At 38.6% G+C, this 27,370-nt stretch overlaps 1 protein-coding gene across 1 annotated transcript; it reads right to left on the minus strand.

Annotated features, from left to right (window-relative positions):
• Positions 1–1,096: 1,096 nt before the first annotated feature.
• On the minus strand, positions 1,097–26,828 carry ATOSA (atos homolog A). Its single transcript, XM_074156565.1, has 12 exons — positions 26,745–26,828; positions 18,925–19,109; positions 16,810–17,012; positions 16,114–16,239; positions 13,990–15,841; positions 13,372–13,491; positions 12,328–12,407; positions 11,422–11,530; positions 10,432–10,590; positions 8,487–8,555; positions 7,701–7,900; positions 1,097–2,330 (listed from the first exon to the last, which is right to left on the minus strand). The coding sequence occupies exons 1-12, from the start codon at positions 26,794–26,796 to the stop codon at positions 2,177–2,179; spliced, it is 3,309 nt and encodes a 1,102-aa protein (XP_074012666.1). The 5' UTR covers positions 26,797–26,828; the 3' UTR covers positions 1,097–2,176.
• Between the last annotated feature and the right edge of the window lie 542 nt (positions 26,829–27,370).

Consider the following 27,370-nt stretch of genomic DNA (forward strand, 5'->3'; position numbering starts at 1 on the left):
TGTGTCCCTAATGGAAACTGTTAACTCAGATCAAGCTGTAAATGGAGACTGACTTAGTTAAATCAAAGTTGTGCATGGATAATCTAAGGTCACTTCCATTCTGAATCCACACAGGGAGGAAGTGTAGTTTGTCTATTTAAGTCAATACAAATTTTTTTCCTTGTAATATACATGTCCACATAGACATGACTTGTAGTGACCACATATTCAAAATCCACACATCTTTGGAAGAAGGATGGCTTGCAGAAGTCATTTAAAGTTATCAAGATACAGCCATACAAACATTGCATACTGTCAGTCCAAAATAAAAGGGTGATCTACTACACATGAATTGTCTTTTCATTAAAAGTGTGTCCTTTTCCCATCCCTTTTTTCATCAAGTATGCAAGCAGATGTGCACCATGAGACAAATAAGAACTCTGAGGATATATGCTGTTTGCTTATGACTCAATAGTAGCTACAAAGAAACTAGGACACATTCTCATTATGCTCGTCTAGACCCTAGTTCTGTACACAGCACAACTGCAATTGTATTTGACTCTTCTGCTACCACAGAAAAGCTTTTCTCATTTTTACAGGGCACACAAATGACTAGAAACTGCAAACCTCATCCTGTACAGGTTTTCCTATGTCTCTATATAATAAATGCTAACTAATCTTTGAAAACCTGGTGTAAGAGAGGGGAAAATACTGCTGAAGTGGGGAATGGACTCAGTAATATCTGAGCTTTGCCCTTCTGGAGCAACAGTCATTTGAATGTACAAGATAGTTGATAAGTATCATCTGGAAAGTCTGGTCTCCCTTACTTTCCCTGGCAGACTTCCTGGAGATTTCACGATACACTGACTTCTCCTCTCATCTAAGGGCAGTGCTGAATACACAAAATGTACGTTCATTCCTTCTCCAGAGTCTTCATCAGATAAGCATGTTATACTCCCAAATATGAAGGTCACTTTTCATATTACTGACACTCTGAAAACCTACAGTGATGTAAAGAAAAACATAAACCCAGGTAAGACAGTTGAGAAACTCCGAGATCTTCACCAAACATTGTAAAGTTCATTTTCATTATTAAATATATACCTCAAATATAATCAAATGCTTCTAACTTTATTTCTTTCAGTTACACAGTTTAACACTTAGCATAAACTGTTTATCTGACTGTGTTTTGGTTTAGGAATACACATACATATTGGAAAATATTTATATGCCCAATGTAGCATTTCCAGTAAAACTTCCTGTGGCCACCTAGTGGCTTAAATGGAATTGACCTATTAAAAATATTTAGGATTACATGAAGATCCTCCTCATCTAAAAATAAAACAAAAAGTACAAGTTTCATAGCTTTTGCATATATTTAAGATATAAATACTAATTTGTTTGCACAGTACATCCTTTAACACAATCTGAGAAATCAAATGGGGGAGGGCGGGAATTACATGTGAGAAAAACTAAGAGCAGAAAGCAAAATTAAAGTGGCCCTTAAGGAAAGAAAGAATTGAGGGAGCAAAATATGAAGCAAACCAATGATCTGAATGCACGAAAAGTAAATAAATCTGCACTATGGTATTATTGAATCTGTATGTGAGAAAAAAAAGGAAAAGGGTACCATTAAAGAGAAAAGAAGAAGAAAGCTAAATGCTTGCATAGTATGAAATGTTATGGAAATTCATCTGTTTTCCCCATTTTCAATAACTTAAATGAATATCACTTAAAACATCACACAGATTAAAGACATCTGTATATATTTCAGATTTCAATATTAATGCCAAAAATACATAGTATGATTTTACATAGGATTTATGCTACATTAGAACACTAAAGACAAACATCACTTGAGTATTAAATGAAACATTAAATATTAAATAACTGAAAAATAAAATAAAAAGTGTAAACACTAAACTAACTTGGGAATTTGCTATTGCAACACATCCAATGAAGTGGTTTTAAACAGTACAAAAGATTAGATTTAAGTATGTTTCCAGTCTACTTGGAATACACAAAGCTCATTCCAGAAACCTTTTAAAAACTGGTCCAGGATCACATAAGAACCTTCTCTCTCTTGAGCGCTATTTTCATTCCTTTACAGACTTAACTTTATACTGTCACCTCTACCGATCTTCACTTGCAAGGAGTAATCAACAGTAAAACGAATACTTTAGTTTGCCATTGTTTGCTAGCATCTTGGTGAAAACTGAGGATTTGTTGGAGATTCAGTGTAAGATTTGAGTTCATATGCAGCGCCGCTATCAACTTCCATGGATTTCCGAGAGAATAGGAGCCTTACATCTCTGTGGAGGTAGATCTTTCCAGATTTAGAACTCTGGAACCTGAAAAGATACAAATATCTGTATTATCTAAAACAAGAGTCATCTTTAAATATTATTGAATGAGATGCATTCCTTCAAGAGATTAAGGCCAAAAAACATTTGAACATAGAAAATTAGTCAGTTAAAATGGAAGAAGAAAAGAATAACCTAACATTTTCAATCTACTTTGTTTCCTTTGGCATTTAAAGGCTCTGTTCCTAATCACCAATGTAGTGCACAGCTTTGAAAATGGCATGGAATGGTTGAAGTTCACGCTGCAGTCATGTACATCAAAGATTAAAGTTCTCAGCAATCTAGAAAGGCAAAAAGTGCTCTCCGGTGAGTACTCCTGAAAATGCCCAAAGGGTAGGCACATACAAAAGGTAAGGTTCAAATACCAACAAAGGCATATATCCATATCAAAGATATATTTCAGTGCTAGCTATCATGCTGACAGATTTCATTACTCTCTTTATGAGTACCAGCAAGAAGTTTACTACTGCTTTATACCACATGCCAAATTTAAGTCCAACTCAAGAAGCAGTAGATACATGCGTCTCCGTGGGCAGACAGAAAGAAGTCTTTCGCACAGAAATACGGAGCTGTTTCAAACAGACTATAGTTCACTGGCCCAATCACCAAAGTAAACAGCGGCCAATTCCTGGGCCCATTTATCTTTTATGCTGTGGCTAAACAGCCTAATTCAGGTCCTCCAAACCTGCCAGGAATGTGCCAGTTCTACTTTCCCTGAGATTTAACAACTATAGATAGAGAGACGAGATCTGCATTTCAGAGAACTGTACTCTATAGCCTTCGTCTGGCACAACTCCTTAATTTCCTTCCCTCGACCAGGAAAGGCAGGAGAGCCTAAGGAGCATTTCAGTGGCAACTGAACTTAACGTTGCTATCTGTAAGGGAGAAAAGCTATTGCTACTGTAAAAGAAATAGAAACAGAAAAGCTACTGCTATTGTAATGACAAAATGACACCATTACAAATGCTGACAGTGCAGTGCACACTTATTATCACATGTATTATGATTTGCACTGATTTTCAATAAGCATTTACTCATTGACCCCACTGAAGGAAAATTAGTATCTCTAGAATAAACCTAGCCATAAACAGACTGAAATTCCAAGAGGCAGGAGACAGACAAACAACTACAGAAGATCTGTGAAGGTTCATCCTCTGGAGTAAGCAGGTTGTAGAAAGGAACTCTGTGCCACCGTTTTGTTCAGGCGAGCAATGCAGAACAGCCTGTAGTCATACCCACAGCCAGACAAAGGAAAATTCTGCTCTGCCAGATACAGCTGTCAAGGGCATTAAAAGTGGTGGGGTCCAGCAGAATGCTCCTACTGGCTCCCATCAATCATCATTTATTTGCTGGGTGCTGTCTGTGTGAAAGCCCTTTACCTAGTAGGCAAAGGGGAGAAGATTCTTTCTTAAGAGAAGACTCTGGAGGCGAGCACAAGAAGGAAGAGTGAAAGAGGCAAGGGACAAACCGAACAACACAAACAGTTAATTCAGCATGTAGCTCTTAAGACATTTTAAAATGAAAAATTCTATTGAAAGATCTTTTGCAGCAAAAGTATGATTGAAGTTAATTCATACAGAAGAGAACTAGTTTTCAAAGTAACATCATAAAGTAGAACTCAATTCCCATTTTACACATGGAACTATGGAACTATCACAAAATAATTACCAAGGTCTATTTTTAAATTTCTCAAGCTTACTATTTTCTATTAGTGAGAATTCTGCAAGACTCCTTCCGCCCAGTAAATAACGATTCCCTGTAACATGGCTTTTCTGAGCAAGACACTTCACAAAAATTCAAGGAAGATGAGTGGGGGACAGCAACAGAGTTTAGGGGATTCTTCTCATCTCTGCTTCCACCACCTAATTTTTTTCTTTCAAAAATGTTTATCATAGTGATTGGGATTTAGAAACGTTGCTTTTCATACATGCAAATACATTGGAATAATCAAGAGACAATCATTACATCCATGCTTGTGGGGTGGTGACGGAGTGGCCAGCACGGGACTGGCTCCAGAGCTGTGGTGACTCCGGCAGTTTTGTGTAAAGGAAGAAGTAAAGAGAAGTAAAGAAAAACGCAACAGAGGCCTCTGACAGATGATTTCCTAGGAACAATATCAATAGACAAATACAGGAAAGGCTTAAACACACGAATATCAGATGAGCTAGAAAGTCCGACAGAGGAAAGAAAGTGATAAACGTTACTGAAGAAATGACAAATACAAGCATAAACCCCCTATATATATTTTATAGGCCATCAAAATTCACAAAGAATAGAGTAAGCCACAGAAACAGGATATAGCAGGATGATCACAAAACCATATGTAGCAAGACATGTTTTGCAAATGGAAAAGACTATACTTACAGATTTTATAGATTGTGTTGCAAAATCATTAGGACAAGGATACAAATTTCCAGATCAGGAAAAATGCTGAGAGATCAGAAAGATCAAAAAGCAACTAGTAAATCAGTAATCACAGGTGTCTTCAGCTCCCACCAATAAATGTATCATATGCCACATTAGGAAAATTATTTTTTTTAAAGAAGTTTCTCAACACCTTGAGGAATCACTACTTTTAACAACCAGTTTCAAGCTTACCCTCTACCTAGCCTTCAGTAACAACCTGTGTTTAGCTGGTCAGTAACAGCAATTATGCTCCATGCAATTAAAAGAGGCAGTATGTCAGTACTAAAGCTGTTGACCAAGCTTTAAAAACTTGAAAAATGCTGAGCTGTGGGCAGGTTAACCGTTTAATTGCATTTTATAGGGGTGCTAGAATGTGACCTAGAAATGACTGATGGTCCTCACCCTCCCAACACTGGGCAGAAACAAGGTGTGAGCGGAGCTGGACTCACAGCTCTTATGCTCGTGTAGATTTAATTACAACGCAAAAATCACTGCTTCATATGCAACAAAAAATTTATCCCCAAAGCATCTTCATGAAACCACTTAAACTGCAAGTGCAATTCTTGAATTTCTTCCAGTGAATAAAGCTCTGCCATCCGTGCAAGCTACGTTTTATATCCGTAGCTGTGGGTACAAATACAGTTGAATGGCATATTGAACAGTATCTCCAACATACAAAACTACATGCAGAAGCTGCATACACAATAAATCTGACACTTTAAAAGAACACTGTAGAAAATCTGGCCGCCAACATTAAGTTCCAGACCTATGCAAGCATTTTTGCCGAATTACCACTTGAAAAGAAGCTTTCATAATGTGAGTGCTGACAACTGTGATTAAGGCCTCGCAAGCAGATGCGACCACAATGCAGCTTACTGGTGGTGACTTCATTTGTTTTTCTGAGCAAAATTTCAACATGTAAGCTTAAGATGCTTGTTTTCAACAACTACTGCAACTGAAACTGAAAGGCTGTTCTAGGTCAACTTGAGTAATAACAGAAAAAAATCTTAATAGTTTAAATTTTTTAGGTTTGCATATAAGTTTTCAGTAAAACGTGTTTGAGGAAACATTGCTGCTTTTAAAAATGAAGTTTTAAAACCAACTTACATATGAATTAATATACTACTACAACTTTTTAAGCTCTCCCAATTAAAATCCATCTTAGTAAAGAAGGCTACCAGATTGACAACTGAGTCTTCTGTAAAATCAGCAGTACTCTGTTTAATAAACCACAAGACAGATCAACATAAACTGCTGTAATATTTCAAGGCGTTTTGCAGTTCTTCCGTTATGAGAAAGGACACACTGTTTGGGTTCATCTCTGAAGCAAAAAACTGGCATACTCTGCAGATACTCACTTTCCAAAGTAAGCAGCTAAGCATCATAATTATCAGACAGCTTGTTTTTCCAGCCATAAATGGATGCATTTCCAATTACACATTATAAATCCTTAAGTTGATCCCCACCCGAGGTCTGGAAGCTGAGCTAAATTGTACAGCTTTTTCAGAACTAGGAACATCAGAACTGCTACATTTCTGTCTCTCTGCAGGTATCAGAAATAGGAAGCTCATGAAAGAAGACTTCTAGCTATAAAAGACAGAGAAGAAAGCAGGTTTGCCTTCAAATAAAAGTAATTATTGAGTCTATCTACAAAATATTTACAAATATATTAAAGCAGAAACTGACAGGGGACACAAGTCAACTGCTTTTCATGCCTCTGTGCCAGACCCGGCTGGCCACAGATTTTTGCCCACCTCTGCAGCTGATGCCTGTCCCCAGTTCCTCTGCATCAGTTAGATCAACACTGCAAGTGAATAGAGCCTTTTAACTGGGCTACAAATTCTTTTTCAGAATTTACGCCACAAGAAAATTTTTAGAAGGTGGTTAAATTAGACATGGCAAGTTAATGTTGCCTGAAAGGAAGACTTTCAATCCAGGCTAAAATTCAGAACGAAAACACAGTTCAACAGCCTCATCGTGATGCTATTTTCACACTCCAGTAAACCAACACATACTTTTATTACTGTCAACTTTCATTTAACGGGAAAGCTTGGCCTGGAATAACTGCCCTAGACAAATTTGTGTTTCAAAAGCCTGCCAGGTAGAAATCAATGCCACTAAATAGGGAAAATAATATGCACCAGAAGTAATTCTCCAACAGGTTAGAGAGAAAAGTACAAGAGATTTGATTTTGTTCTGCTTGCTCGCTTCAGAATGCCAGCTGCCATTTGGTTTCCACATTCTGCAATGAAAGCACCGGGTCTGCACGGATTTGGTTTGTTTACTACAACAATGCAGGCAAAAGTCTGCGAACTGCAGAAGGACAGAGGATCCATCATTCCTCCTTTGTTTCAAACTGCAGTCTCCAGAACATCCCCAGAGCAGCAGCACAGTATCTGGTTTCAGGCAGTGCTTTGTAAATCATTTAAGGAAGATTGTGTGAATATTTTATAAAGTGAAAGGCATTATCAGCGGTATTGCATCACGAAACAGGTATTTACATTTTTACCATTAAACACTGTATTTTTAGGAGTAACTCAGAATGCTTTTCACGTTACAAGCTATTCTTGTGAAGGGGCATGTGTGTAGGACACTGGACAACATCTCTACATCGATTCTTAGTTTTGGCTTTTGCCCATGTAACATCCACACTATTTTCTGCAACCTCAAAAAAAAGTACACTGATACAGCCAGAACTAAACCTCTCTTGCTAAGAAAAGAATTAAGCTTTACAAGGCTATACAATGTACTTCAAGAAAGAGCTTTCTATTTTAACTTTGTTCCTCCCCAGCAGAATCCAAATTATTTGTTAGCTTTTCTTCCTCTACTGTCTTAAAAAAAGAAATAATGAGATAAATTTTGGCAGGTAGTGGGTTTTTTGTGGTTTTGTTTGTTTGCTTTGGGGGGGAGTTTGTTGTTGTGGTGGGCTTTTTTTAACTCCAAGGAGCTTACCTCAGATGTATGAGGTAGCGTAGTAGCCTTTCTTCGGTCTGTTGACTATTTTCTTTATTGACAGTTCTCTTGATTTCTCGTCTCACAGGAACAGAAAAAGTTCTTTGCCGTAGGAATGTTTGATGATTAGCTGGCATTTCTCTCAAGTCATAGATCACCACAAACATCTTCACCACAGTTTTGTTAGGGTTAAATAAGGTCTGAAAAGACAAATAGTTCAATACAATACTCTTTAGAGATGACAAATTAAAAAAAAAAAAAAAAACAAAAAAAACCCCAACAAAACAAAAACCAAAACAAACTCCACCTGCCAAAATAGTCACCATCCTGGATGCACTTTGTTTTGGTGCCATACAGAAACGTTTATGTAAAAACATTGTGCAGTCTTTCTGATTTTCAACACTTCAGCTACTAGCAATTCCCATTTTTAAATACAATACTAAACACAACCTGATCTGAATGAAACACTCTCTTAATCGCTTTAGAAGGATTTCAGAATTCGGACTGTGGCCTAATTACTTCTCCATTACTTCTTCAAAGCCAGTGTCTATTCTGAATCTTCAGTAACTGATTTTAAGTCTCTTCACAACACAGACGGGGTCAAAGGTTGGGATTGGTTTTTGTCCCACAAATTACACATATATTTCTACTTTGAATAACTACAGTACCTACAGAGATGCACATTTCCACTGCTAGCTTCATGCTCATCTCCAATAACCTCATCTCCTCTGCATGACTTTCTTGACATTACTGGTTTCAAGATACCCTTATCTACTGAGTACTTACCACTTGTATTGTTCCTGAAGGCGGTACCCGATAACCCCTTTTACCAAGGGACTCTAAAGTAATAACACCCTAGAAAAAAACACAGACACACATTTAGTTTACAGGAAAAGATATAGACAAATCAAAATGTTCTATTCATGTATTTATTTGACAAATCAATCAGTAATGTATAAAAACTAAAAATAGGGAAGGCAATGCATTTAATATGCAGTTAGAACTCAACAGTAGGGGTCTGACAGATACTTTGGCAGATCATTAAAAGCTGTGCAATAAGGGGTACATTCTCCTCTTGAAACGATCCAAGTTTCCAAAACTTCAAACCAGCTGTCAGGGAGCTATGGCGAAATAGAGCTTTCTTTTCAAAATGGCTTGTAAATCAAAGTGGAAGATTTGTCTCTTCCTTTCCATTTTTATATCACCTACAATCACACCAATAATACTCCAAATCTCACAGAACTGATTTCTCCTTTTCAAAGGCAGCAGGTGCATTGATCTTGCATTCTAATCCAAACTGTAGCAACGATGACATCTGCTTTTGTACCAACTGGGATCTACAGAGCCCCCGAGTGTCCCCCACAGAGCTGTAACACTGCTGAGGCCACCCTTAGGGTGCTGCCCGAGAGCACCCGCTTGATTAACCTGCAATGCGCAACTATTGGACCCCACTGCACTGGGCTTAACAAAACAAAAAACCAAAACACCCAAACAAACAACAGAAAAAAAAAAAAAAGACCCCAGAGCAGGGAAACTAGCTATACAAACAGAAAACAACGTTTCTGATGATGGAGGCACTCTACAAATGTCCTATTAATCCTGGGAGACTCAGCCCTAATAGCACGTTTAGAGCATGTGGAAAAGCCTGAAACAATGAAACCCAGTTAGGAAAATAAGCAATGCTACTTTAACCATTTGAGGAACATCAGAATCCCTTCACCTCCTGGAAGATCATGTGAAATAATCCAGAAAGCTGAAAGCAAAAAAATAGATACTTCTTTGGAATGGTTAAGAGAAGATATGTACAAGTTTAAACTCTATTAGTCAAACTTAACTTGCAAAGCCATTTCATTTTATGAATACTTTTAAAAAACAGATGATCAGAAACATGGTAAGTGCTATGAATTTGAAATCTAAATATCAGGATAATCAGATGTTCAATGCTTTACTTATATGTTTAAACAGACTATTTACCATATTTTAGACAGAAATACACATATGAAAACCTCTAAAAATTAGATCTGTCACCCAGGTAACATCGAGGTTCCTCAAGAGGCATTCAGAACAAATGTAGGCACCTGATTCAATGCTAGCATACAAGACAGCTTTTGCTTTTTACAAGGGAACACTTTTATACATCCCAAACTGTGCTGTCATTGTAGAAACGTGGAGCAGAATTAGCACAGAGATACCAAGAACGCAAATACCATGTTGGTGCGAACACCAGCAAACCATGCAGCTTGTGAGTGCCGCGTGTCACTCCACATCAGACAGTACTTGCTTTAAAAGAAAGGGCTGAATAACTTCTAAGGTCTCCATCAGCAATTGTACCTTCGCCTGCACCTAAGCCACTTGCTGGCAGAGCGGTTAGTTGCCCAGGGCAGCTGCTTGTTGGGACAACAAAATGTATCCCATTAAGTCCAGCTATTGCCTCACTGCCTATTTTAAGTTAGATAGATAAAAAGAGATGGTGGGGGTTGATCACTCCAGTGTGGAGGGAGACAAGCACATTCAATATCCCAAGAGGAGAGCAGTTGGATGGTGGGGCAGAGCAATGGGAGGAAAAGCACTATTTAGGGAAAGGAAGAAGGGACACAACTCCATCATAAGCAGTTGAAAATAACCTAGGTCCCTGCAAATTCCCACTTTCTGAACCCTCTACTCACCAAGCTCTTGTTCTTCACCTCCACCTATTGGAATTTATTTAAAATAAATCCAACCACACACTTACCATGTAGGGAGAGGGCGCGTTATCATCTGAAACGCTGTAGAATGACACTTCAACTGGCAGAGTCATGTGCATGGGACAAAAGACTCCACTTGCTCCCACTTCCGCTGTGAAACCCTCCACAATGCCGAGTGGGTCCAGGCGAAAATTCAGGACAGATTCCTGAAAAACAAAACACATACAGCTTAGGTTGAGAACACCTCAAATAAAATACAGCAAAACTAAGCAGCAGAGTTTATATAAGAACTTGGGTCTTCCATAAGGTGACCTGCCAAAAATTAACACTGAGGCAAAAATTATGATGAAGAGTGGAACATTCAGCAAGATGATAGTGGTTTAAAAGAAAACATCGTCCAAATCCAGCCTTCATCCTAGTAAAACTGGTGCAAAAGACCACAGAGAATTTTATTGCAGCAGGATCTATGCATGATTTTCCTCATACAATCTGAAAAAAAATAATAATCTAAGATCTGTAACTTTCCTCAACATATTCACTCCATATTTCACAAATACAGAGTATGATACAACCCGTTAATGCACTAGCTATTAATTGTTGCTATTTGATATGCTACATGAAGTGAAAAGCTGGAGGCTACACTTCAAATACGTTCTGTTTACGACATTGATTTAACACAGCTTTGGTGACATATTAAGTAGAGTGAAAATGTAAATCCTTTTTTCTAGGTATATGTATTGTAAACATGAACAATTATGGGTTGTTAAATCTCATTTAAGCAACAGAACACCTCCTAACTTTACCACAGTGAGAAATAAAAGTTATAAGCAACTCATTGTATCTGAATCTCTGAGACAGAAGATGTTCGGGGCATAAAATACATGCCTTTACAGCTGGAAATTAAAAAAAATTTTATTCAATTTAATTATGAACTTTTACATTGTAATCAGGCTGGAATTATTCACAGTAATGCGTTTTTAAAAGCAGTCCAGAAAAATACCAAAAATACCACAAGAATTCTAGAGAATATGCAATACCTCAAAGTTTCCCAGAAGGCTGAGACTTGTTACTGGTGGAGCACTAGAACTTAGAAATGGTTTCCCATGGTTCTCTGGATCACTGTCTCTGTTTATACATTGTTGTGGGCTATTAAAAAAAAAAAGACAGAATAAATATGAAGGATAAACACATTTGCTTTTTTCTTCTGGGTATAAACAGCTCTAGAAAGAATCATTTACTTGCTGTGTTACAAAATGTTGTCCTAAAGAAGTAACAGTTGAACATTGCTTGCTAATACTTCAGCAAAACATTTTCCAGTTAACTGAAAAAATACTTTCACAAGTTTTACATTTCAAGGGATAGAGCCAATAAAAATGTAGGTTGCTCCTTAACTCCATTAGCAGGAACCAAAGTATCACATTATTTTCTCTTGAATGCAGATATTTTTGTCTCATATCCTGAAGTTTCCAATTATCAAACTACCATACTAAAAGCTGTTTATGTTACATGTAATATTGTATAAAATGTCATGGTCAGTCCCTTTTAAAAGTTAAGTGTTAAAAAGTTTTAAAAGTTAAGTTCTGAACAAGTTAAGGCAAAATGCTTAACCCATTTAACACTAAGAACAAAACATAACACAAAAATAACACTGATTTGAAGAAGAATCAACAATTACTATCTTTTCTGTTTGAATTACAGCATGCCTACCCCTGCATTGGATGGAGATAGTCCTGGCAGCAGCTCCACAGCCATGTCCCAGAGCCATGCTAACCTGAGGCCCCCAGGGCACCTCGGCTGCCAAGCCTTATTTCAAAATAAGCATTCTTTTGAAAGGCACCCATTTTTTGTCTTTGCTAACATGCTTCATTGTTGCACACAGGTATGTATACATACAGGCATTGTCTCCCCCAAAATTCTTAACGTTTCTGGTAAATAAAACACACCTTCTTGCAGACAGACATTTCAACTGCAGCAGTGACGAATCCAGATCAAAGCACCCAGACTGTGTTTTTCTTTGAGGAACCTCAAGAGGGAAAGAAGATGCTAACTTGAAAACCGTACCTCTAGTAAGGACAATTTTGCCAAGCAAGCACAAGTTTGCCAAGAATTGTTAAGACATTAAAAAATTATAAAAAACAGACCAGAAAAAAGTTAATTCCTACACATTCTAAACTCAGTGAAGAAAATTCTACAATTATAAATGACAGGACTGTAAATTCTGATTAACAAGAAATCCTTAAATAAAGACTCATTCAAGAGGCTGATGTCTCTTTGGAATGGTACAGAACATTACTAATAAACAGGCTGTAACAATTCCCATCCAAATTCCCTGAAAATATGATAGCCTCTACAAGCACTGAAGAATAAAACATATCACATGTTGATTACAGATCACAACTTCAGTAGTTTTAATTGAGACTACCTTTTTCTTTAGAACTCCCAACAACCTGCCAAGAACAGCAACACTTCCCCAATGCCTTTCTGTCTTATCACAGCAGCTTTGTATCACTTAGTCATTCAATGACATCTCTGATTGCTGAAGAATATACGGTACAAACTGTTCACAGAAACAAAAGCTTTGGAATAATAGGCAATCAAGTATTAATAACTCGCACAAGAACTCTTAAATGACAAAATATGTTAGCTTATACTTAAAACATTAATCTTCAAAATGTTTTTTTTTTTGTGCTCTAAAATAGCACTGAAGCATTTTTTTATAGCCACAGAATTTTCTAGTGTCACTTTTTGTTAATCTTGATAGGATCTCAACAACTGCCTCTAATATTTTCTTTTCCAGAATTTTTGTTCAACTTCATTTGAGTGTTAACTCTCAAATTTCCATTTGCAAGAGTATGCACTCTGACACTGAAAGTAAACACACATGCACTAGGTGATTTGTCACATTTTCTACCATACGTAGATATTAAAAGAACAAAATACCTCTTTTCTCATTTAAAAGACAAGCTATAATTTCAATAATAACTTACAGGACTTGATAGCAGAGGCAATCCAGTTCTGGGATGAAAAGCCTTGGTTGAAGTTCCATCCAAGGATCGAAAATTATGTTTCCGCCATGTATTTGTGTGTTTTAGAGACAGTGGTGCTTTCTGTCAGCAAAACAAATTTACCCAAGCTATCAGTGGGGCATTTCAATGATCTATCATGGTAATACTTTGCTTGCTGTAATGGAGAAGACTTCTGAACCAGGTGGATCTGCACCACACTAGGATATTATGAAATACTCAGTATAAATTCCCCTTGACTCAATCTGCAATCGCACAGACTTCTCAGTAAAGATCACATACCATATTCAGACACTGGTATATTTATAAAACGACAGCATGCCTAACTGCCTATGGAAACTGTCGTTCCTAATGCTATCACATTAACAGAATAAGACAATATTCTTCTCAGTGTTAAACTTGTAATTTAGAAGGTGTGGAGGAGGCACTACTGGCCAAATGTTACTTCAGACCACAGTAACATGCTGCTTCCTATGAAGTCAGACTTAAATCCCTGTTCATATCAGTCCTTAGCAGATACAAGGTACACGCTATCTGACTAAGAGCAGCTACAGGAATTGGTCTTTTCCTCGATGTATTTACCTGTACATCTGGGTTCTTCAACCGCTCACACTTAACTACGCCATCTTCTGTAGATTTCTTCTGAGAAGTGCTTTGGATGTCGAGGCTTATTGGGTCTTCATTCTCATCATGTGCAGTTTTTGTTTTGTCTTGTTTGTTTTTGTTTTTGAAACTGTCATGGTCTTTATTTAAATAATTTTCAATACTAATAAGTTGAGTATTTTGCTCATAAATATTTGGTTTTTTTGAGTCTTTATCTAAACACTTGAGCTCATTTTTGTGCAAAGAGTCAGATACCTGCATCACAGTTGCTTTTTTTGTACCTTCAAGTATTTTGCATTTATCTATCTGTAAATTGTGAAAACTGTCCATGCCATTGTTCTCACTAACAACAGTTCTTTCTTTAAGTTTATTTGTGCAAATCTGTTCATCAATGCTGCTGAAATTTGAACACTGTTTAATTCTATTCGTTATCTGGTCTTTCTGTGCATAACCAGAATGTATCGTTTCCAATTTATCTGGCAGTTCAGATTTATTTCCTTTAATACATGATGATGATGTGTGAATGTTAGTAAATGTATGAGAAGTTTTATTTGAAGTCTGATGAAATGCATTTCGGACAGCTTCACTGGGTTTTGCTAAAACCAGTTTTCTTCTTGCTTGGAGTTTCACAGAAGACTTCAATTCTCCATCAAACCTAGAAGGACTGATAGGAGTATCAGGTGTCTTCGTCCTTGATTTACTGCTGTCTTCTAACAAAGAAAAATCAGATTTAGCTAAAGAAACAGAAGACGATTCCTTGCCTTTCTTCAGCAAATTTTCATCTTCATATGTACTTCGGAAAATTTTTGAAGTAACTGGGCTAGTCTCGTGCACTTTGAATGGATGTCCAGTGACATGAGAAGTAGCTGGATCACAATGGATCAAGTGTTGAGCAATCCTTGCTATCACCTCCTGCCGCTCCTGAAGCAGAGAATCGATCAGGGGATTACTCTCTCCTGTCAACTGACGGCCACAGTGGTTTGCTGGAACACGGGCATCAAGTGGTGGGACCTCTGGTATTGCTCTAGTTTTGCCTTCACCACCACCTTCTTGTATTGCATTGTCTAAGTTGGCAGTAGAAACGGGGGAGGTTTCCTTGCCTTTCCTTGGCAAGTTTTCATCTTCATAAGCACTCCGAAAAGCTTTTGGTGTAGCTGAGCTGTTTTCATGTAAGTTGAATGGACGTCCAGCAACAACTGGTGAAGTAGCTGGATCACAGTGAATCAAGTGCTGAGCAATCCTTGCAATGACTTCTTGTCGCTCTTGAAGTAAAGAGCCTATCAAAGGATTGGTTTCTCCTGTGGGTTGATGAGAGCAACGACTATTTGAAACACGAGAATCAACTAGAGAAAAGGATTTAAAAGTTCTGATAGGTGTTTCATGAGACTGTGTCTTATTGTCTGCTGTAGAATTATAACACTGAACTTTAGACTGCGATGCTCCAAAGTCAGATCCAAGTCCAGTAGATGGATAAAGTTTTAAATTTCTGATAGATGTAGTAAACTCAGGCATCTTTTTTCCATTAAGTAGGCTTTCAGGTGTCATTGTCCATGTCTGTTTCCCACAGAAGCGCTGCGGACTGGAGGTACCGCATTGCTGTGCTGCACTGGAATTGCTGTGCTGATGTAACTTACGCTCTTGCATTCGCTTTTCGTAAAAGCCAAGGTTGGTGTGAATACTACACGTCAAAACTGGGTAGTTTGATTGTCTGGGCAAGGACTGGACGCTGACTCTCAAGGCCACATTGTGAGAAACATTAGGAACGGGAAAGACATGCTCAGTAGGTGTCTGGGAGAATGTCCATTGCAAGTCCACATCTGCAGCGCTCACCCTGAAACAATACAGAAGGGCATTCACAGCAATATCTAAATGAAGAGTCTTTAATTATCTACTTCATAACACAAATATCTCAGAAAAAGCACTAGACACCAGCAACTGCTGTACTTTGCGAAGTATATGAATCCTATGAAACCGCCAAATATTGGGCCAACAACATGGCACCTTCTGAAAGCAAACAGGAAAACAGGAGTGAAGAATGGTTTTAAGACAAGTTGCAACAACCTGCAAACAGCAAATGAGTTTTTTTCCCCATCCCAGACGTACCTGTACAGAATATTTCGGGGAACAGCACCATGTGAAACACTCAGCCACGCGCTTAGCTGAGAGAAGAAAACAAAAGAGCGAACAGCCAATAAAAGGGTCTTCTCTTCAATAAATCGATCTCCACTCCTAAAATGTATTCAGAGAAACACATAGATGTTGGTAAGAATATACAAAGAGAACTACTAGAACTAGGACATTTTCAGATCTTCAGGTGAATCAAGCAAAACAACGAAACTCCTCAAACATTTTGAAGATTAGAGACTCTGATTTGGTTTTTATCCACACAATTTATTTATTTTATTTTTTAATTTTATTTATTTTTATAAAAAATGTAATAATAATTTAATAATTTAAAAATATAATTATTAATTTATTTTTTATTTTTTATTTTAATTTATTTTATCCACACAATTTATTATTTAAAAATACTTTACACAATTTAACGTAACAACGTATAAAAATGACCATTTTCAGCTAGGAGCATTTCATACTCTGCACTGCACGAGGTACACTGCAAAAAGCATGAGTACAGGAAGACTAAGATTAAAAGATGCTTAGATTTCACTGGTAAATAGTGGTTTTCTTAGATCAGTCCTCATGGCAAAGGGCCAGTTCAAAACCACTAAGTGATTACTTTCAGGACTTTATTATTACAAGGTTCTCGCAACTATCAGCTAATCCTAATATTCAACTTACTGTCGAGGAACTGGCTCCAAAATCCACCTTTCTAACAGCAATGCATCTTGTTTGATTGCAGGATCATTTAAATCATTCCCCTCTGTGGTGGGCCCTTCATCACTATAGCAACAGTCTGGAAGTAGCATCACTTCTACCATGATTGGAATATTGTTCTTCCACAGTAGCATAACCTCAGATCTGGTTCGCCTGGCTTGACGACACTGAGGGAAAGAAAAAATGTCAACATATGCAAGCCATAAAATTACTAACCAGATTTAAATCTACTTTAAAAACACGTTCCAAAGTACTGGAAAAGGGTAAGGGTCAAATTCTGTAAACCGTTTCACCAAATCAGAGATAAAATTCCAGAGCTATTAAATGAAAAACAATTAACAAATCCTTTATAGTTGTCATTTGAACAACTTCTGTAGAAAATTACAAGAACTCATAGAAATATATTTCCCCAACCACTGTACTTTGCTACCTTGTACTTTTCTCTCCACAAGTCATCCTCTTGGATGGACACACTCAAGCGGTATCTTTATAAATTCTGTGTCTTGGAGCAGGCTAACTTCTGCATGAATAATTTCACTGAATTTCACTGAATTTTTAGAGTTGGACTAGATGATCTTTGTGGTCCCTTCCAACTCCCCTGCTGAAGCAGGATTGCCCAGAGCATGTTAGAGCATGTTACTCCGGATTGCATCCAGGCGGGTCTTGAAAATCTCCAAAGAAGGGGACTCCATGACCTCCCTGGGCAGCCTGTTCCAGTGCTCTGTCACCCCCACCATAAAAAAGTTTCTTCTCATATTTGAGTGGAACCTCCTATGTTCCAGCTTGTGCCCGTTGCCCCTCGTCCTCTCACTGGCAACCACTGAAGAGTCTGACTCCCTCCTCTTTCAACCCACCCTTTAGATACTTATAAGCATTGATAAGGTCTCCCCTCAGCCTTCTCTTCTCCAGGCTAAAGAGTCCCAGCTCTCTCAGCCTTTCTTCATAAGGGAGATGCTCCAATCCTTGAATCATCCTCGTTGCCCTTCGCTGGACTCTTTCCAGTAGTTCCCTATCCCTCTTGAATTGGGGAGCCCAGAACTGGATACAGTATTCCAGTTGTGGCCTCACCAGTGCAGAGTAGAGGGGGAGAATGACCTCCCTCGACCTACTGGCCGCACTCTTCCCTATGCAGCCCAGGATTCCATTGGCCTTCCTGGCCACAAGAGCACACTGCTTGCTCATTTTCATTTTGCTGTCTACCAGAACCCCCAGATCTTTCTCTTCAGAACTTGACTCCAGCAGGTCCACACCTAACCTGTATTGGTGCCTAACATTCTTCTTCCCCAGGTGCAGGACCCTACACTTTTCCCTGTTGAACCTCATGAGGTTCTTCCTTGCCCAGCTCTCCAGCCTGTCCAGATCTCGCTGGATAGCAGCATGGCCCTCCGGGGTGTCAGCCACCCCTCCCAGTTTGGTATCATCAGCAAACTTGCTGAGGATACACTCGGTCCCCTCGTCCAGGTCACTGATGAATATGTTGAACAGGACTGGACCAAGTATTGACCCCTGGGGGACACCACTGGTTACAGGCCTCCAGCTTGAACCTGCTCCATTAATCATTACCCTTTGGGTCCTGTCACACAGCCAGTTCTCAATAATAACTTAAATTGACACAGTACTTCGGAACTTTTACTTGAAAGATGGGATCCTCCAACCTTACTCCCCAATAGACCAGCTAGATTTTCTGTGCTTGTGATTTTTGGATCACTAACTTTTCAACAATACCTGGAAAAGCAAAAAGTTAGGCAAGTCAGCCTACATTTTCTCAAAAAAAAGAAAAACCAACCCTAGACCAAGAACTCCAAGTATAGTGCTTGTCATTTGCATAATAAAGACTCAAATAGGTACTGCATTCAGGTAGTCATGCAGAATTTCATGTTCAAGGATAAAAGGCTTAATGATCTCTCATTTTAAGGACAGATCTATTATTAGTACAATACTGAATTACATACTTATTTAAATGCAGGACTGACAGAAAGCAATTGTTATTCATGCTATACATGGAGTTCTCAGCTGACTTTAATCATGGCAGCAAGGGTGCATGCCATGACACTTAAAATGAAATGGGTACCGTCATACCTGAGCCAGCTTGTCGCTGCACTCATGCTTAGTTGTTGGCGGCTGACTTGATTGTGCCGGTGGGCAATGAAAGCCCTCTGTTCTGCCCTTGATCGAATACTCAGGCGTTCGACCTTCAGTGATCAACAAGGCCAAGGAGACCAGGAACTCCTCAGCTTCATACTCAAAGTATTCATCCAAAGTATCTGTCATTTCAAAAAGACAAAAAATAATGACAACAGCTGTATAATAAGCTTTCAACTGTTGGCTGTCCCCGCAGTTTTTTTCAATTTACACTTAAAATGAGAGCTATGGGAAATGGATTTTTGTATCAGACTGGCTGCACTCCCCATAAGGCCCAAGTTACTGTATCACCACAAAACATCTTTCTTCATCTCATAATGTCACTACAAGTAGACAGAATTAGAAATACTCTAAAGAAAGTTTCATTTAGTAACTGGTCAATGCACCAGATTTCAGCAGTGCTGAGACACAACTGTTTGTGTGGTGAACCACAGTTGGATCACAGCTTCTCTAGAAGAACAAAAGTTTCCTGGGCTCGAGTGGGAGAAGTCTGATGGCAGTATGAGTTGGCATCATTAGTATCATGTGACAGATAGAAAGAGAAGCCACAATATGTCATAAAATACATTAAAAATTGAATAAGAAAAAAATAGAAAGATTTACTTCTATTAGAAAAAAGTGGGACACAATGTTCTTTAAGATTTGTATTGCGAGTCCCTCCTGCTGAGCGCAAGGCTTACTTAAGAGGTCCATTTTTAGTTACCATTAACACATAGGAAAGGTTCCCAAGGAACATATGGAGTATTCATTGTTTTGTACCGCCGTCAATCTAAACTTGTGCAAAGAATTAAAACTCAACAAGTCTCCACAGACAAAACAGCAGCTGGCATTGGTCCTCATGAATTACCCTGGCACACTTGATTCCCGCAGAGGTAGGATGCACCAGTCCCCTCATTTTATGGTGTTTTGTAGAACACCCTTCTTCTCCTCCTCCTCCCTCATCACGAGGATGTCACACATCATTCAAACAGATTCAAGTACAACCACATTGTGTCATTCCCCTCTCTGCTTGGAAACGCTTAAGTTTCAAAATTATTTAGTTACTGAAGAGGTTACAGAAAAATCTCTTTTCCGACAAAGCTAAAATACATTCACTTCAAAGCTTATTTTAAGAGCAGCAAAGAAAAGCAGATGGAGGCAAGGCTGCCAGTGGTTCTTTACCTTTATTTTTATGCTTTAGGGTAACAAAAGCACATGACTTCTTCAAAATTTTAGCTTAAATGTCCTATGTCATCCACCAAAACAAAACTGCCACAGGGACAGAGTTAATTTCTATTCACGTTTTGATTACCATGCATAAAATACCTTTCCACTTGGGAAAAAAAAAAAATTCAGAAGTCTCTTTTGTCTTCATCCCTAATAGGCAGAGTATTTGGCATACGCAGCAAGAGAGACTTGAGAGATCCATACAAGAGGGGATGCATGAAACAAAAGCTCCAATTAAATATGCAATTACCTGTATATGCAAATTGTAAAGTGTGTAAAACTAGCTTTAGCATGCACATATTTGCCTAGCCCAGGCTTGTACTCCACAGACCCCAGGGCTTACAGCCTATTTTGTGGGATTTGCATAAAGTAAATAAGAGAAGTCAGCCCACTGCCAGGGCGCCCAGTTCACAGCACAGCAGTCCTCATCTTTACTGACTTTTTTTTCACCCTTTTTAAAGGAATGCACTGACCCAGCTGGGTCATTTGGGTGGCAGGGATGGCTATAACTGGGACCCTCTTCCCGCTGTGCACCCCTATCTGTCCATGGCTTACACACCACATCTACACATACACAGCTGGGATAAGCTGCCAGGCGTTGGACTGCCCTAACCAGCACAAGTCCTGTGGCTCCATCCTATGGGGTGAGGAGCGGGGAAGGGGCTCTTCCCAAACAGCTGCCAGTGCCAGTTGCCTGCCCCCTGCCCTGGGGAGCACCCCGACAGGGAAGGGACCAAGGCCTCAGAAGAACAGGGTCCTGCCAGGACAATTCATCTGACCACTGCCTGCCCTCAGGCAGAAGAAAAGCCAGAGGATTGATTAATTACGCGGGACGACCCCGTACGGCACGTGAAAGATACATTGCATCATCTGGCATGAGTTAAAATGGTCATTCATCTGACGGATGACAGAAAATGACTAATAAAGGGTGCATGAAAGATTAAAGGAGTGGTAAATAACAGAGAGGACAAGACACTTAGGTAGTGATATGAGTCACCTACAAAATTAGGCACCTGCAATTTTTTATTTTTTTTTTTCCAGCTGAAAGTCTGATGAACAATAGGCAAGGCATACTTACAGATAAGGAAAAGGGATTTGGAAAGACTCTGAAAAGGATTTGGGTATTACAGCTGACAAAAAAAATAATCACAGTATTATCTTGCTGCTAACACAAGCATCATGCTCATCTTTGTATGTCCAAAGGCCATGGTAATGTTAAGAAAGCCACAGCAGGAAGGATCACTACTGGAGTATTTTTCATTCTCTGACATAGAAGTTCCAAAAATCTAGAAAGTGTTCAGCAGGAGTGATATAATTTAAGCAAGAATTGCCTCAAGAACAGACAAGAATAGTCTGCTTAACAGGCTAAACAGAAGGGGAATTCATCCTTAAGAAAATGTGCAAGAGGAATCCTGTTTAGTTAAAATATGTAAAAACATCTATGGTTTTAAAGAAAAAATTAAAGAGCTTGATTAAGATCTGCATGTGCCTATGCAGTCAGATCCTATCTCGAACACCTTCCTACTGTAACATTATTCAAGATTCAGAATACATATATGGTATTACTTTATATAAACAGATAAAACTTAAAAGTAAGTTCAATTTGCAAACATCAGACCTATTATTTCAGAAGCAACCAGCTTCTTGCCTTAAGGATGGAAGAGGAGACCCAATTAGCTAGAGAGACATATTTGTATTGGCTGCAGTTATAAAAACACAATGTTGTTTCAAAATAAAAACTGCATCTCCTTAAGGGATGATAAACAGCACATACCGAACTAGGAAACGGTACTGTTTCCATAACAGCATTACAAAGACAGGGCTAACACTTTAAAGTTCTGTGAGCAATGTAACAAAGCTGATATTTGATCTGGACTTTAAAAAAAAATAAAAAAGTAAAGCACGCATAACAATGGATATTGAGAAATGTTTTCGTACAAAGGTCATGCGACATATAGACTTCTTTTAGCTCCACCGGATTTCTATATAATTTAGCAACTTCTAAGAGTTTTCATAAAGGAAAAAACCCTATAAATATTGAGAAGCCTGGTAATTGTTCCTATACAACAGACACAGATGATGCAAGTTGATGTAATTGAGGACAAGGCTGGAAAGACATTTATAGAAACAGCAAACTCAGTGTTCAGTTAAAAAAAAAGTCTTACTGTGTGTGTAACTGTTTGCTTTTGTTTAAGAATCAGCCCTGCTTAAGACACACATTATATATTGTGCATAGAATAACCTCAATCCTATAATCTGACTATACAAATATGTTTATTATTCTGCTTCATCTCTAGCAATGCAACATGCAAGTATATAGCATAAATAAACATCCCAGCAGTGTCTGGGTTTTATTCCCCTTAAAATAGCAAAAAATCCAGTTAGTTGATACAAGCACATAGGAATTAAAGTAACAAGGCACTACAGCCCTTTAATCAATACATTGAAACTAAAGTTTGTTGACCAGGTGGTCCCAAGAGACAGCAGCAGATGTCACGCTACTCTAGAAGGGAAAAAAGAGAAAAATACAAATTTAGACTGAAGGTACTGCACATAAACCAAAACATACAATACTGGAGAACTGAAACACAGAGGCACATCATATTGTCTTTCTTTGTCTCTCGTACATACCAATCTCAACAAAGACTGATTTTCTACATCTTCTGCACAAACAGAAAGACCATTTAACCAGAGATTTCATGAAGACAGTCTTCAAATCTTGTTCTCCCCTGTCCACTACACACACGTGCACAATCAGTGGTGCACTGGAATAGAGTAAAACTCAGATCTCCCCCAAAAAAGTTAAATTGGTTCACATCCTAAAACATCAATCGAAGTTAGGCATGTGGTACTAGTGAGTCCCAAATCCACCTAACTGTAACCCAAGGACTCTCCCAAAACTTCAGTTAATCCCGTGGTGCCCAGCTGACTCCTTTCCCAACTAGGTCATACTCATGTGGACCAACTCCCTTCCCTTTCCTACTGCAGCATTTTCTGTAGTAATAACAGAAAATGTTTTCCCGAAATAGTGTATTAGAAGAGCATTTAATCTATTTTCTAGGCTTAGACAGGAAACATTCGGTATCACATAACCCATTGTGCTCCAGGGGCCACCAGAAGATATATCTGCAAGCCAGTGCCCTGTCCTGCCTGGGGACAGCCAGGCAGTGAATGGCCCCAGCAGAGCTCCTCCTGCCCTCTGCCCTCCTCCTGTCACAACCAGGCAGTGCTACAACTGTAATCTTTCTTAGTCCATCCTTATTTTATTGTCCTAGCACCTTTCATACTGCACCGGACACCATAAATACCTACCAAGCTTGTCCTCCCCTTCTCAGGAGGAGAGTTCCTTTTGGTAAAGTGCCATTCTTCAAAGAAAGACACATTTGTTCAACTTGAAGTATCCATTAGTCCCGACCTCCACTGATTTGGAGGGCTACTTTTTTAGAGAGTCCATGGAACAACTACTAATTGCCTTTAAATATGCTCTATAACAGTCCAGACCTTTGGGCATCCATAATGGTTTTTGAGGGCCACTGATTTAAAGCAATCAGATTTCTGTCGCATTTCTTAGAAAGCTGAAACCCAGTAAGCAAAACACTAAACAAAATACAGAGTGCATGGTATAGGCTGTTCTGATTCCCAGCTGACACAAGCCCTGCTCCTGCCCTGCCCCAGCTGTCCAGCAGGCACCATGGCATGGTTGCCCACCTCTGCTCTCCTTCCTTCATGTGCTACCATTTTTTTGAAAGACTAAAAATTTTGCTTGCATCTTATTTTTTGTACTTTTAGTACAGGCAGTCCCTAGGGAGATGCTTCAGCCTAGGAGTCCCGTGGCAGGAGAGTCAGGCACACTGGAGAAATAGGGGCTGCCAGCGTTCAGAACCATCACTCTCCTAGCAAAGGCATCGCTCTGCATTCAAAAAATTCCAGCAAAAGTTCTATGGCCCTTCCCCCAAAACAGTCAACTCTCAATAAGTTTTAATATCTCGCTATTCCAAGAAGTAGGTTAAAGGTAGTTCCATATTTTAAGAGTAAGGCAGGGATTCAAGAAACTACTGTAAAGGAAATGAAACACAATGTAAACATTTGACTAACAGCTTCTCTTCTGGAATTAGAAACACCTACGGATGCTTCAGTTAACTAATTCCATGTTGTGCTTCACTTCAAAAGAAAGCTGGCCTTGAACCCCCCAAATTCATGATTCTCTGAATGAGCAGTCATGTTGTGTCTGCATGTTACAAACCCGTAATTATATCTGAAGTCATACGCTTCAAAAGCCTTGCAATATTAAGAGTTTAAGTACAATTTAAGCTATCAAGAGTTAAAGTCATGAGATAGCCTACTTCCTTCAAGAAACAAGCCATTAGTTAAGTTTACTTAAATTCAAGCAAATGCAATGAAATAGTTTCTCACCTTATCTTAGCAATATTCCTATACAGCTATTTTTCCCCCCACATTGACTCCTGTCTTAGATCCTTAGGGCTCAAGATCTTTGAGCTCGGGGACAGCCACTATGAAAACATGAGGAGAGGAGCACAATACCTCATCTTACTCTTGCTGTCTCCTTACTTTTCCCAGGGCACCAAACTGAACCACTACCTGATTATCAAAGCAGTTCAGCTGTAGGCAGGAAACGGCAGCATTGGAACTTGACATTAGGATTGATGCACACCTGCTATTCAAAGTAAATAGAGTATAAGCTATAAACAATTGCAGGACCTAGTTAGTTTTGTGTAGGACAATAGGAAGATACTCACCTGCTTTTCTGTTGTTATACCAGTTTGTAATTAAAACAACAAAACAAAGCACACCATCTTCTAAGTAAGGGGATATTCTTAAAAATCAAGACACAACTACATGGCAGCTGATGAAGTTACTCCAGAGCAATAAAAATCAATCAGTACCAATCAGTGCCATCAGCCTCACTCCAGACTGCAGCACTGCAGTAACTCCCCTGCTGTGTGTGTGTATCACTGCCCATCTACCGCACACCTCTGCTGGGTGCCTCTCATAGCACCTTGAGCTAATCTCCAGGCAGCTTTACCGTAAATAAAGTCACCAAAAAGAGGCTGGTCTTAAAATCAGTCTGGGAGAAAAAAAAAAAAAGTACAATTCATATTTTACTAAAACTTACTTAGTTTCAAACAGCTTAATGAGTACAGAAATAAAATCCAGTTAAATGCATTTAAAGCTTAAATTTCCTGCAGTGATCTCAGAAACTACCGCTCTTTGAGAGTGTAAAATGCAGACTGTTAAACTGATCTGGGTGTTCCCATTTTGCTTCCTGCGTTTTGGCTGACATCCTATTTTGCCATCACCATACTGCTTACTGAGTCACTTCTCTTCTTCCAACTGTAGCTTTCTATTTTTACTTAAGCAACAACAGTTTAACCTGCTTCTTTTGATTTTTTGGCATTAAACCAAAATCTAGATCTAATATTTGCATTTTGATCAAGGAAACTGGTTTTACTTTCTCTTAACTGGACAAAGAAAAGGAACACTTAAGAACAAAAGATGTAAGCTGAATTGTTTCTTGTTCCACAAGGAAATCACAAATTGTGAAGTAGGTCAATCATTATGATTGTCTGTGTTTAGTAGAAGGAAAGCAATATCTGAAAATGTGAAGTTTGAGGCTCATTTCAAACCTCAGTTCACAAAAAGTTACAAGAGAACTTGTATATTCTAAAATACAGTTGTTCCACTGTATCCCGACATGAGTAAATATGTGCTGAAATGTCAGTGTAAAGCTGTAAGATTTTCAGTGCTGCAATGTTCAGCATTTTAAATATAAGCCAGTTGGAGGAACAGGACATACGCTTTCTGCTGATCCCTAAACTTATTAGTCTACAGAACGGGTTACAAAAGGTGCTACTTGTACCGACATGCTGTAACTGGACAGGTACTGGAAGCAAAGAGGATTTGTCTCAGCTAATGCCTTTGCTTAAGCACACATCAATTTGTGTTTTCCTTTACAGGACGGTTTCCTAGATTGTGGTTTTGTTAAATGTGACTACACAAAAAACTCTGAAGTTGTATTACAATGAAACAAACACAGTCTAAGCAGACTAAGTAATTTTTGAGTGTTCCATTCATTCTTCTCTAGCTTTTTACATTTTTCCCTTGATTAGCTGGTGCTCTGCCTAAGTTAGATTACTTTAGAACAAACTGCATGACTTGATAAACCCACCTGAACAAAAAAACTTAAAAAAATAATAAAGTAATAGAATTTCTAATTCTGCAACTCAAACCTATTTTTTTTTTTTTTTTAGGTATTTCTGTTAGTTCATGAAAGAAAACAATTAGGAGAAAACATCTCTTTTAGAATTAGTATGTGGCGCTAAGTATAGAATAGACACTCAGCTGTAACTGGAAGGGAATAAAGGGCTTGTATCTAGCCTTCGCTCTCACTATCAATACTGTGATTTACCAACCTCATAAGTACGCTGATACAAACTTTGCAGAATTATATTGAAAACAAATTACTGAAATGCTCCTGTTTTAAATCCCACCCTAGTTCACAGGAGGAAGCAAGGGCAATGTGGAGATCAGACCTAGGCTAGCTTCACAGTCACCGCCACCACAATGTGAAACCGCGTCCAACATGCTTGCTTTAGGGAGCTGAAGGAGCCGTGTGTCACCCTAGAACAGAAAACAGAGCGCACTTAAGCTTACAGAACACGTGAAAATTTTTTCCTAAGGTGTTTTCTGGAAAAAGTGCTTTTATATTAAAATACAGTATTTTCCAATACGAGATTTCTAGATATATAGTATATTCATTTTTTTAAAATATCAAATTTTTTTCATGCTTCCTTTACTTATGTTGATGACTGTTACATATTCCATCAAGGCTTCCCCAGCCAAGGAAACTGTGTTTGGAGATGAGAATGATGATGGCTGATGACCATCTTCGCTATTATTACTCACTAATTCAAGAAACAGCTTAGCAGCAACTACACGGCTGAAGAGATACAGACTGAAGGCTTTCATCGACTCACTCAACTTGATATTAGCTGTAAATAAGGTACTACAGTGGCTCCATAGCTGTTACTTTCTTTTCAGAGGAAGCCCAACATGAATTAACAATGAAAAAGCACATGTATTTGGCTAAGCCTCATCTCTTTCTGAAGGCGTATCACCCATGCAACAGTTGCAGCAACTGAGAAATGGAAAGCTCAAT

The sequence above is a fragment of the Numenius arquata genome, chromosome 11 (genome assembly GCF_964106895.1).
Source record: "Numenius arquata chromosome 11, bNumArq3.hap1.1, whole genome shotgun sequence".
NCBI lineage: Eukaryota > Metazoa > Chordata > Aves > Charadriiformes > Scolopacidae > Numenius > Numenius arquata.

Coding starts and splice junctions, on each gene's coding strand:
- ATOSA (XM_074156565.1), bottom strand. CDS start 26,796: ATGTTGGACGCGGTTTCACATTGTGGTGGCGGTGACTGTGAAGCTAGC. Junction 15,842..16,113: donor CCCCGAAATATTCTGTACAG/GTACGTCTGGGA, acceptor GTATTGTTTCAG/GGTGAGCGCTGCAGATGTGG. Junction 13,492..13,989: donor TGAAGAACCCAGATGTACAG/GTAAATACATCG, acceptor TTTTGCTGACAG/AAAGCACCACTGTCTCTAAA.